At 39.9% G+C, this 13706-nt stretch overlaps 1 protein-coding gene across 1 annotated transcript in view; it reads left to right on the top strand.

Annotated features, from left to right (window-relative positions):
* The window catches only part of RFX7 (regulatory factor X7), a 139414-nt gene that overhangs the window by 98737 nt on the left and 26971 nt on the right, over positions 1-13706 (top strand). The window contains exon 3 of the mRNA XM_088445060.1: positions 10067-10149. Within this exon, the coding sequence (XP_088301186.1) occupies positions 10067-10149 (83 nt within the window). The remainder of the gene's footprint in view (positions 1-10066; positions 10150-13706) is intronic.

The raw sequence follows: 13706 nt of genomic DNA, 5'->3' as shown, positions 1-13706 counted from the left end.
TGCAAAAGGCCGAAAATGTAAAAAATCTTAACGCTGTTTGTTTACTTGAGACAGTTGTAATAAACACAAAGCAAGTTCTTCAAGTCATTTGTTCAGCTGGAAACCCAAATGTATGATCAACACTCCTTGCTCTGAATCTAGCATGATAGTTTGTAATGATGGCTTGATATTAACTAAGCTGTTGATATTTATTGGGTTAGCATTTAAGTGGTTATTTATATAGCTACAGTAGACTGGACTGCACCGCACCATGCAATACTAGCAATATGAGTACTTTTATGACAATATTTTCTCTGTGTGCATGGCCCCCAAATTATTTGATTTATCTTGCAGTGTGAGGGAGGTAATTTGCCAATCTGGGATGTAGTCATATGTCGACATTTATAATGTCGACCTCACAATGTTGACAGTTATGATGTCTACATCGTTGATATGTCCACATTGAACATATTGGCATTTGCAGAATATTGACATTTTCACAATATCGACATTCTGCACATACCAGAAGGTTAGAGTTATGCTGTAGGAGGGGAGGACTAGGGTGGAGGGTTTGGGATAGGCACTAGGGGAGGGTTAGAGATAGGCTACAGGAGGGGAGGATAACGTTGGTCATTAGGGGGAGGGTTAAGGGATAGGATTAGCAATACTCCCCACTGGAAGCCGCACAGGATGTGTAAGAAGTTGTCATGATGTCACCACCAGACTCGGATGGCATTTCTGGAGCCTCTGGACTAGCATATTCTTTTTAACATGTTTATTGTGATGTAAAGCCAAAATAAGTGCATTAAATTGCTTTAAAACTTATGCAGCTATGTATATAGCTGAGGGATAAATTGTACTTTAAACTGGGTACACATTTGTTGATATATCGTTCACGCACATATCAGGTTGGCCCTGAAGTGCAGTCGATGCCGATATATCATGCGGATATATCTACATTTGCATGTGTGTACGGATGACCTGCCGACCAACCTATATGCTGGCCATGGAAAAGCAGTTAGTGACGTCACTTCCTGTTCCTGTGGCCAGACTTTTCGGATGGATCCCTCAGGTGTGTATCCAACATAAGTCATAAGGTATTTTGAAAAGTAAGAGCAGTCTGCAGTAGTTTGAAACTAATGTAACTGTTACACTAATTTTTTTTTATTAACATTGCACAAATACAAGTTGTGTTATAAACTCTCTTCCCCTACATAGTCTTTGTCACTTGGTGACAAAGTTCAGGATACGTGAGCCCCAATGGTTATCAGAGTACTGGTGAGAGCAAGCAAGACGCTTCTAAAATACTTTGAACTGCTACTTTGAGAATGTAGAGTATTAGAGAAACAGCAATAAGGCTTAGTTGACTGAACTAGTAAACACCTCTCATGGTAGGTCTACCCAACATTACTGTAAAGCATTCTACATTTTAAAAAATACAATAAAAAAAAGACCATACATGTTAAGAGTAGTTTATAAATGTAAAAAATACACATTTTTGTACTCTTAGTGTTATTTTTACACATCTGTCTTTGATAGACTTCTAATTTCCCTTTGTTGTGCTTTGGCATTATCTATCATAATCTCAGTCTAGACAGAGATTAAGCTATTCTGCATGTATGCAGGATTATCCAAGTAGATTATGAACCTCCTATTTCATAATATCTTGGTGCCTAGAAGTTGTAATGTGCTGAGCAGTCTAATTGATGGTGCTCAGCAGATGAAATCTTAATTGGATGGGAAAACTACATATTGTAATTGCTTTCTAGATATGGGTTTATTTTACAAGGAGATTTTAAAAGATACACTGTTAACAGTGTGTTTTTATTTCTAAATGTTTTGTGAAGAGAAATGTAAATAATCAGCACAATTTGCTATATTTTTTCTAAATAAAATATATGAATCTGCGCTTCACAATAGGCAGCTACTGATGGCAAAGGGTAATCCCTAAAAATACCCCAAAATAGACATATAAAACACAATATAGTCACCAGAGCGCACAAACTAGAGGGGCATAGAGTCAAAATGCCAATCTAGTAAATGATACCACTATATGATGGTATACAACGTGGCAAAATGTTCATTAAAAAATTTGTAGTAAAAGTCTTTGTAGTCTGTCTCCGTGGTCACAATGAGAGGGTTGGTTAAATATATTCAAGATGCGTCTTTCATGAGGGTCTCCTCATTCCCATGTCACTCTTGTACATATAAAAGAAAGGGAAAAAAAGGACCTTCCTAGTGTATTACCATTTATTAAAATAAAACTTATAATACAAGATGTAAATATATCCACCGTAATGTGATAAAAATCAAGGCGTACCGGAAAGTGGGGGTGTAAACAAAATACACCTTGAGCGCTATAGGAGTCCTTCCTGAAAAGCGGGATCAGGGAATCCCAAACGACCTGCAGTGAATTCTGTGCAATGTGCTTCCTGTCCAGCTAGCAGCACCTGAAGGATGGTTCCCAGTCTCTCTCTAATGCCCCCAGGTGCTCAGTTCTCCTCCTCCAGACAGGTGCTGCCCCGGATTCCCTCAGCCACAACAGCAGCCGCCGCCGGACTTGTCAGCGTATAAACTCAGCGAGAGCTCTGGACTCTGGAAAACGGGAGAAGGCTGCAAGTTGCAAGGGACACGAGTCATGTCCCCCGGACAGCACCTACCGGTGGACAGCACCGGTACGCCTTGATTTTTATCACATTACGGTGGATATGTTTACATCTTGTATTATAAGTTTTACTTTAATAAATGGTAATACACTAGGAAGGTCCTTTTTTTCCCTTTCTTTTATATGTACGAGAGTGACATGGGAATGAGGAGACCCTCATGAAAGACACATCTTGAATATATTTAACCAACCCTCTCGTTGTGACCACGGAGACAGACTACAGAGACTTTTACTACGAATTTTTTATTGAACATTTTGCCACGTTGTATACCATCATATAGTGGTATCATTTACTAGATTGGCATTTTGACTCTATGTCCCTCTAGTTTGTGCGCTCTGGTGACTATATTGTGTTTTATATGCTATATTTTTTCTGTTTATATCCTACAGTTCTATCTCGAGTATTTGAATGCAGAGCTTTGAAATTATATAATGGAACAACCACTTCTTTTAATTATACTTGCACATATGTATTGTATATAGGGATGTCGCCCCCCCTCCTGCTGCAGTTCTTCCCACCCCACCGAGACACACACACACTTTCAAGGTCTAGATTTACTAAGCTGTTTGGCAATAATAAAATCAGAAAAAGCCTGGATTTGCATTAAATATTATTGAGATTTGAAATTTAGGGTCAAAACTGGCCCTTAGGAGCTTTTGCCCCAAGTCTCTTATCCGTCCTTAATTCCTTGTTTCTGCTAATCCACTTTGAACTCCCCTTTCTGTCGTCCTCCCACTACTCCCAAAACGTTTTTCAACCCTTTTCATCTCCAAAATCAATGCCTTCTATCAAGACATCTCCCTGTTGTTTTAACTGTATCTTCTCCTACTTTCTTTACTGTACTCTGACATCTCCACATTGCCCACCTATTCAACCTTTAAAAATACACTTGTCTTATTCATCCTTAAAAACCCTCTTTTTGACCAGCCTTGCTATTTACCACCCCAAATTCTCTTCTCCCTTTCGCCTACAAATTGCTAGAGCAGCTCCTACTCCACAGAGACTCCCCTCACTAAAGTCACCAATCTTTTTCTCTATTAAATCTCAAATGCAATATGTCTAAATTGGAACACCTCACCTTCCTCTCTCCAGCATCTCCACACCTCCCATCATCTTCCTTGCTGCTGCTAACACTATGCTCTACTATTTTCCTCTTGTCTGCTGCATTTGTTTCAACCTCAACATTTCCATTTACTTCATCTTGTATAGAAATTTCATTGTTTTGTTTGGTTGTCTTGTATGGTTATGCATTTGGACACACCTGCACCGATTTGGGATGAAACCAACACGAGATGGTCCAGTTGGATCCTCGCCAGATTTTAGGGGGGTAGGGTCCCAGTCGGACCTCCCGTTGGTGTATGCTGGATGGATTTGGATGAAAACTTCACAGAGGGGTGGCAATTGGTCTGGGATGCCTAACATAATAACTTGAAGATTTAAACGCGGGGTACTTCAGCTAGCTCCCCATATACCCTCTCCCAAAACGCCTATAACCTCTCCCTACTTCAATCCTTCTTCAATATTGCTGCTACACTTATTTTCCTCTCACCATTGCTCCTTCCTCTGCCAATCGATTACTAGCTCCCTACAATTGAATCCATTTTGACATCATCATCTAAAAAGCAGTCGGCCTCCCAACATTGCCATCCACTAGGGTCTGCCTCCGGGCCACTGCCTCACCTCTTCATTGATAACCACTTAACACTCCCACATCCAAGATATCCCCTGTGTTGCTGCACACGTATGGAATGCACTCCAATTTCCAATCGAGGCTATTCATCAGCCTCCAGCCCTAATGTCTCCCTAAAACATGCCTGTTCATGAACTCTCTCCTCTCTCTCCTCTCCTCCCCCCCCCCCCCCCCCCCACACACACACACACACACCCTACCTAGATTCTTACTTGTGGCTCTCTCTTGGGTCAGGCCCTCGTCTTTTTGTGAGCCCTCGCCTTTACCACCTGCATGTTCCCGGTTTCCATTTATAACGTCTTATGCTCTGTGCGTTGGGTTTAAACACCAGTTGACATGTTGTCTTAAACTAGTATACTTCCAATATACAGTTTTATGTAAATATTGCTATATGCTCTACTGCCCATTTTACACCACGGGAGACTTGTGTGGCACCTCATAAATAACCCGTATTAATAATTCAGTGGTTGTGCTGATTTAGCCACAATGGCTGGCACACTAGTTTGTCAGACAGGTTTACTTTTGGTTGTCTGGAGTCTATTACTTTTGGTAACCTCTGTGTTTTCCACTGACAGCAAGTTCTTCTCTCAGAACTCGTTTTAATTGTAATACCTCCCTGGGAATTTATTTTCCACATTAAGCACCCAAACTCCTTGCCAGTAATTAATTTCTCCTACCCTTCCCCCTTTTGTTCATGTGTAAACACACAGTGATTCAGTTCTCCTACTCTTCTCCTGTAATTCAGCAACCTTCATGTATAAAATTGTTGCCCTATATACTAGAGAAAATGCACAAACTGTTCACTGATTTCTACAATAAGCTTCAGGTTTATTTCTCTGTGGCTGAGTTGTCTGCTCCATGTATCGATTTTACTGGATGATAAATGCACTTATTTTTTATCAGAACATGTACTTATTCAACATATTAACGCCATATGTTTCTTTATCTGTACATTGTGAAGTTTGTTGGTTGTTTTGTGACTGTGTAATAGATATTTATAATCCTGGTCATTCACTAGATGGTCAAAGCTGTATCAGTCATAAAATGACATATCTGGTCAATCAGTTACTAGGCTTCATTTGGGGCCTGGTTCTGATGTGGATGGTATTAGCTGTGCAGTACCGTCCACATAAATGCAAATGCAGCAGGAGGTGTCTGTAGGAAATAAAATCCACCTGCATGCATCTGCGATCCGAGTGCTGCGTTCAAAGATGCAGGATTGGCAGTTGCAGCCACCCAGACTAGCCATCGCAACTGATCAGCCGGGTCCAGGAAGTTTTGTAGAATAGAATATTAGAGAACTATAGATTAGATTAAATACATTCTTGAAAGTGGTGTTCCTAATAAATCATATCAAATTAGGAAGTTTCTGAGCTAGAAAATCTTACACCTTGTTTAGGATAGACAAGGCAACCTGTGGTTCTTCAGATGGGTGATACTATGATTTATGTACCTGCTAAAGTAAAGTCTGTCAAGCATGTTGGGATTTGTTGTTTCACAGTAATTTGCTATGGCTGCCTACCTCTAGACAGTTGAAAATGTTGCTGTACTAAGTATAAAAATTATTATGCTATTACAACGTTGAGAGGTCTATTTACTAAACCTTGTGGCCGTATTCAATTAGAAACGAAAAGCCATTTTCCGCGGAAAAGTATCGCCTATGGTGGCTTTTCACGTGGTCGGAACTTATCTCCAATTTCAATTCCAGCCGGTTTTCGCCTACGCGGAAAGTCAATGCAATGTAATCGGCAAAAAAGATTCGTCTGAGAATAGCAGGAGAAAAGAAGTGCAACATTTTTATTTTGTGGTGCAAACGTGGGTAAACCACTCAGAACCCTTTGGACAGCCCCCCAAAGGACAATTGTGTAAAAAAAAACTGGAGAAAAAGCATAAGAACACCCCAAAAAAGTACTTTGAAAAAGTACAAAGTGGGGGGGGACAAGCATACAAACTAGCGAAATAGCCTTCTTAGGGGTCTGTAAGGATGAGTCCAGTGTTTTTAGGATTGCAGGTGCATGCAACAGGTGTGTTTTTCACATTTTTTATAACTTCACTTTAGAGACATAAAAATATGCTAGCACCCATGTTTAAGTGCACCAAATTTGACTGGACTACTTATTTTTACCAAAAAAATACTGCTTTATGCCACTTTAAAAGGACGCTAATAACAAGGATTTTAAATAACTTCAGTACCCCCAAATAGTATATTAGGGCTATTGGAACACTCCTACATTGATCCCCAATGTTAGTGCATCTTTTTTGGGAGGTGCAGACAGATTTCCCCTATTCTTACAGTACTTTCCGCCTGTTCTGCATTCGCCGCTTGCTGTTTTCGCCTGGTTAGTAATTGAATAGGGCGAAAAGCGGGCACGCGCACGATAAGTGTTTGTGTCCAAAATACGTGATGTAGGCGAACAGTCCGGCATGCGAAACTTCTCGCCGATGCAAAACTACTTGAATACTGCCCGTGGATGGAGATAAAGTCGACGGAGATAAAGTCGACGGAGATAAAGTACCAGCCAGTCAGCTTCTAACTGTCATGTCACAGGCTGTGTTTGAAAAATGACAGTTAGGAGCTGATTTGCTGGTACTTTATTTCCGTTCACTTTATCTCTCTCCAAGACTTAGTAAATAGACCCCTGAGTCTCCGAAATCCAAAATTCTTGGGCCCAGGGCTATTTTGGATATTGAAATATTTTGGAATATTTGCATACCATAATGAAATAGCCACATCTCTTTAGCTGCGAAAAAAGCAAAAACTTAACGTCGGTGAAGTTTTAGCACTATTCGCATGTTTTGGCGTGATCTTTTTACGTCTCTTGTCTATGCATGCTCTCATTTTTTGCACTTTCCTATTACAAATGACATAAAAATGCATTTGCATGAAAACTGTTAGTGGAGAAACCAGTGAAAAAGACTTGGGAAAATCTGTCTGTACCCCATAAAAAGGCTAACTGACGTAGGAAATCAATTTAGAGGTGTATTACAGGTTGAGTCTCCCATATACAAATATTCCAAAATACGGAATTTTTTTTTAGCATGACTGATATAGTAAAACTTTTGCTTTTTGATGGTTCAATGTACACAAACTTTGTTTTAGGCACAAAATTCTTAGAAATGTCTAAAATTACCTTCAGGCTGTGTGTATAAGGTGTCTATGAAACATAAATGATTTTCATGTACAGGTATATACACAAACTTTGAGCCACAAAATTATTGAAAAATATAAAATGACATGCAAGCTGTGTGTAAGGTGTATATAAAACATAAATGCATTCTGTGTTTAGATTTGGGTTCCATTCCCAAGATCTCATATATACAAATATATACAAATATTCCAAAATACGGAATATTCCGATATCCAAAATACCCCAGGGAAGTTTTTTTAGCCAAAATAAAGGCTGCAGTTACATTAGGGGTACATTAGGGTGGTTCTTAAAGTACCATGTTTTGCATTTTTCAAATATGTTGAAGTCTTACCACCTTATATTGAAGTACATGAAAAATAAGCCTTCTGTGGATAATTTAACTTTATTTCAATAATATATACAGGTGTCACATTGACATTGAAAAGAGCAATTGCTGCATACCGTACATGATGATACAAAAATACAATGTCAAAAAGATCCTGTAACTTCTCCTTAAAAACATTTTCCTTGTGGATCAGATCTGAGTGATCTGCCTTTCAGAAGAGCACGATATGCATTGTATTCCTTCTCAATCTTCGGGACTGTATTGTAGTCTGCTATAATAGGAATTCTGGCTTTCTCCCAGAAAGCTTTCAACTCATCCAGGACAATTCATGAGGCTTCCTTGACTGTGTTGTCCTTTGTCCTGATGAGAAAGAATAAACGTTAAAGAACATCACCATTGGACGGCAGCTTTTTTCCCGTCATCACTACAAGTTGTGATGACAGGAAAAAAGCCAGATTTCGGTGTCAGTACGTGTTACAGCACCATCAGACATCTTTTTTCATCAATTCAATTTAGCACAATTCAATTCAACAGTACCTGAATAAGAAATACTACCATTAAAAACTGAAGAAAAAAAAATCACCTTTCACAGCAAGCATACAAAGCTTCAAGTGACCTGCAACAGTAATAATGAATCATATTGCTAAAATTTCCAGCTCCATGTGACACCACTGAGACCTTTGCAATCCTTATGAAACTTTACATAGGGTATTTACATAGGCTACCATACATACATCACATCCAGGGTGTAAGACTTTAAATCTGTGGACATTTATTTTTAAGGACCACCCTAGGGTGCATTGAAATGGCTGCAAGTCAATTTTTGTGTCATAAAAGTGCACTAATGGTTTTATTTTTTAATACACCTGGTTCAGCCACCTGCACATGTCTCACTCATACATCCCCCCCCCACACACACACACACCCACTACCTGCACATGTCCCAATCATACAAACCCCCCACACCCACTACCTGCACATGTCCCATTCATACAACCCCCCCACACCCTCTACCTGCACATGTCCCAATCATACAACCCCCCCACACCCTCTACCTACACATGTCCCATTCATGCAACCCCCCCCACACCCTCTACCTGCACATGTCCCATTCATACAACCCCCCCACACCCTCTACCTGCACATGTCCCAATCATACAACCCCCCCACACCCTCTACCTACACATGTCCCATTCATGCAACCCCCCCCACACCCTCTACCTGCACATGTCCCAATCATACAATAATATTTACAGGTGTCACATTGACACCAGACCCACTACTTTAAACCCATTTTCCGACACTTTTAATTTTTTTCTCCAAAAATAGCTTAACTTGGCCAAAAATGACTTGTCATGATTGGCCAAGTTAAGCTATTTTAAAAAAAATATATATTTTTGCCTAATTTGGCATTAGGGGGGATGTCCAAGGGATCCTTAAACAAGTTCCCACATTTTTTAAGCAAAAGTAAGTATTTTGCTAATTTTGCTCTGATATGGCGAAAACAGTTCGCCAGTTTTAACTACCATTTTTGTGTGAAAAGTCTGCGAACACTTTTTCGACAAAAAGGTGGCTAATCGCGGCTAATTCAACTGTAGAACTGTTGTAAACAAATTAAGGAAAAGCCAATATGTTGTTTTCTGCAAATATGAAGATTAAAATTGTGCAGATCAGGAAAGTGAAGCCTGCGTAGGACGTGATGCTTTGTTTTACTTTAATATCTCATTCATTAAATTTGGACAACTTTGTAAATCGCCCTGCCAAACACATAAGCAGCCAGCAGTATAATAAATCTGTTAGCCGATAGATTGAGATGGTTAAAAGCTTGTTAAGGAAAATATTTCAGCTCTCTAAAGTGAATAAAAACATGTTGTACAACAAGCAGTCACCATACTAGCCTGTCAGCTGCTACGTGCATGTGTAACAATGACTGACAATTAATGTTGCATCACTAGCTTTTCAGTCTTGTACAAAGGTTTCATACAGATTAACATTGTTTTCTGGACAGGATTTCCAGGGTTACATAATATTTCTATTTGTTGTCATACCTGTGTTTATGTAATTCTGACAGTAAATAAAACAATGAACTTAAACACCTTATCATTCTTGTTTGTATTTAGCAAGATTTATTAAATGATAGGGAGGGCTTCTCTGCTGCTGATGTGCCCATTGTACTTTGAGAGGCCATGAAGTCTGTACTTGTGCTTTGAACTTTTATGTTTTCTAACTGTGTTGTACTTTCTATCTTTTTTTGTAGCAAGAAGTTGAGAAGTTTACAGATCTTGAGAAACTCTACCTCTACCTCCAACTGCCTTCTGGTCCTAGCAATGTGGAGAAAAGGTGTGTGTGTGTGTGTGTGTGTGTGTGTGTGTGTGTGTGTGTGTGTGTGTGTGTGTGTGTGTGTGTTAGTACTTTGGAAGAGTCACATTGAAAGAAATAAGTGCAGCACTGCATGAAGGCTCAACAAATATTAAAACCGTGCCATAATAAAATTACTCCACGTGTAATATTTACAATCACTGCACCAGCGACACTCTCCTTCTTTATTTTTGAATCACAGTGCCCTCCTATTACTCCCATGGTATGGGGGATAATACATACAGCCCTCCATAGATAGATGTGTGTGTGCATATTTAACAGAGGTGGGACCAGTGAGCCACCTGATCAGTGCTGGCATGGTAGGATCCTCATATGTAATGCTGGCCACACACATAGCGATATTTTACCCGATCTGGCCGATTCCAACACATTGGAACGACAGATCATGTAAGATATGGCCAAATCCTGAGAAAATCGTGAGTCCCCACTCACGATACGATGCGCGTCCCCGCTGGTCGCACGTCGCATTTTCAGATCTGCTGTGCAGTAGGGCAGATCCGACAATCAAGGACACAATGTACTGTGAAAGTCTGGATGCAGGAGAGATCGTTTGAAGATTGGACACCAAATTGTGTGGGAGATTGTGTGCAGAGCTGCCGGGGAGAGTTTCCAGGGAAATCGTACACATCGGCTGATCGTGTGCAGATCACTATGTGTGTGGGCACCCTAAGGCTTTCAGCAGCGTAAGAGGCAGCCAAGCCAATGAGACTATATAAGTTCTGGGATCTGTCCATTCGGGCTAATCTCTTAGGGTGCATACACACTAGACGATATGCTCCCTGAGCGATATCGTCTAGTGTGTCCCCGGCAGGCTGTGCTCAATGTCGTTCATGACATTGAGCACAGCCGCTGAACGATATCATTAGCGATATCGTTCAGCGCCGGGCTCTCTCACCCATTCCCTGACATGCAGCAACCTGACGAGGTCGTCAGGTTGGCCTGCATGTCAGCCCGATGAACGAGGATGACGAACGACCCGCGGGAACGCGCGTCGTCGTCATCGTTCATCTTTTTTGTGTTAAAAATGGACGATAAAGTGGACGACTGAACGATAACGATATCGTTATCGTTCAGTCGTCCACTTTAATCGCCCAGTGTGTACGCACCATTAGACCACTGGATGGATTTTGATGGGGCTTTCACTAATCAATACTGCATTGGTCGAGGAAGGTTTGGCTTTTGAACCTTTCATCTGTGACAAAAAGCAGCCAAGCAGTGACTATTTTAGTGAAGCAGTCACAGAAAAAGAATCTAATCTTACACCAAATTGAAGTAGTGTAGCTGCCCATAGTGCTGAAACAGCAAAGTGAGAGCCAATCAGAGCTAGCAATGTGCCCTGTTGCTTAGCAGCAGCTTAGAGGGGAGGGAGTCAGGGACTGGAGCAGGATCACGTCTGAGGGAGACAGAGGGTCTGATTCAGATTTGGGAATTTTGGGAAGAAAGTACAAGTAACTGTGTATCTTGGTAAAACCATGCTGTACTGCATGTGGGGCAGATTTTAAATGTGCAGAGAGATTTAGATTTGGGAGGGATGTGTCCAAACTGAAATCAGTCATGTTGGTCAAGGTTCATCAGGAATCAGAAAAGAGAATAGTCTTAACACTGCAACATGGTGGACAGCATTTCGAACATATCTTGTAAACTTTACGTTAAAACTTGATAGTGAATAAAGATATGTGTATTGTTTGTATGTATCATTTTATTTTTCAGTTTAGCAAGGTAACTGTATTTTTAAAATATAGTACATAGGGATTGAGATATTTGTTTATAACTCAGTGGTGGTGAGGTAGCTGTTACAAGTAAATCAAATGTTCCCATACTAGGGATAACATACATACTGTATGAATAGAAAACAGAAGCTAAATTAGAGGTTGGTGTAGAAGAGAGAAGGGGATGAGAATAAGTAAAGCATAAAGAGAAAATTAGGTGGTGTCCTCCTCGCTGGAACCAAGAGTAGAAGGGAGAAATGATCTCAGACAACCATAATAACTTTATCTTTTCTGCAAGTAATGCTCTTTACCCCTTGGTTTCTCTAAAGTCTAGCAGCAATCTCTGATTGCTTTGTAATAGCACAACTGTTTATATTACTCTATCTCTAGTTTGTATCACAAATGTTAATAGCGCTAATATGTTTTAGTAAGCTTCTCTTACTGCCCATGTTAATGATCTGCATTAGCTGTTGCCATGTTCTTAATGCTGCTTACTACAGTAAGTAAATGTGCCTTTGATTTGGTATCAGAAGTTTTGTAAGACTGGCTGCAGTAAATTTTTTGGGGAAAGTTTCTGTGGTTCCACAAAAAAATAAACAACTCCAAAGTTTCTAGTGCAGCATTTTCATCCATCAACTATTCAGTTGATCTCCCATAATGCTCAGCGGCAGGTGGAGTTAAAAATCATTTGAGCAGAGCATTAGAACATTACCTAAATGAGAGCAGCTTTTTTTTATTATTTTATTTCATTTAAACTGTTTATTTAATTGAAGGTCAAAGTTTTGTTATGTAGTTTATATCCAGAAATGTGGTCTTCCCAACTAAGCTATATGATCACATTTACTTTGAAGCTTGTCAACTTAATTATTGTAAGCATTTTGCAAGAGAATGAGAACTCCTGTGTGCAAGCTGCTTGTCTGATGACCATAATGGATGAAATATTTCTACCAATATTAGCTCTTTATCTCGAAGATCAGTTCTGTAAGTTAAACACAGCCTGCATCACATTAAATCTAAAAATAGTAAGTGCTTTACTGCAGGTAATAAAATTTGTTTCAAATGTTAACTTGTACTTATGCAACCACAATCGCCTCCTTACCAAGATATAGAATGCATAGCACCTACTTATCATGCCATTGTTAAAACAGCAATAGTTTGCATTTTATGCGTAACTCTTGGCCTCATTCATAGATGCCAATTTTTTTTGTATATGGTTATTAGGTGTTAGGTTCCCCTGAAGCAGTCGGGTGTATTCTAATAGTTTAATGTTCAGCCAATCTTCTTGGCTCACCCAGATCTTGTTATTTTGGTGGATATAAAACAGCCTTCATATCGCCTGCATTAAAATCTAAGAAACATTACTAAGACCGTCTTTATTATGTTAATGCCACTGACCGTTATTGAAGTCAGTACAGATGTGTCCTCATACACCTAGCTCCTATGCGCCATCCAACTTGAGAGAGCCGACAGGTCCTGTCTGACTCTACTTGCGCTGAGAGGTTTTTTTTGCCCAATAATGTGTCTTTAGTCACAAACCGATGCAGCAAACCGCTTCAGGTGACTAAACTGAATGATTTTATATGTGACACCTGTATATCTGTGTGCGACTGATTCTATCTATGAAGCATAACTGGCCTTGGTATGGAAAAAAGCAGCGGCTGCTGCATCGTAGCACTTTGTATACAGATTCAGACTCAGTCGCACACAGATATACAAGTGTTGCACATAAAATGAATCCGTGCAATCTCATGAAGCGGTTTGTCACATCGATCAGACGAATTTTCAGAGAAAACAGATGCAAAAAAAGTC

The sequence above is a fragment of the Taudactylus pleione genome, unplaced genomic scaffold (assembly GCF_031769625.1).
Source record: "Taudactylus pleione unplaced genomic scaffold, aTauple2 ptg000019l, whole genome shotgun sequence".
In the NCBI taxonomy this organism is placed as follows: Eukaryota; Metazoa; Chordata; class Amphibia; order Anura; family Myobatrachidae; genus Taudactylus; species Taudactylus pleione.
Note: the sequence above shows the minus strand (reverse complement) of the source record. Positions and strands in the feature narration are given on the sequence as shown.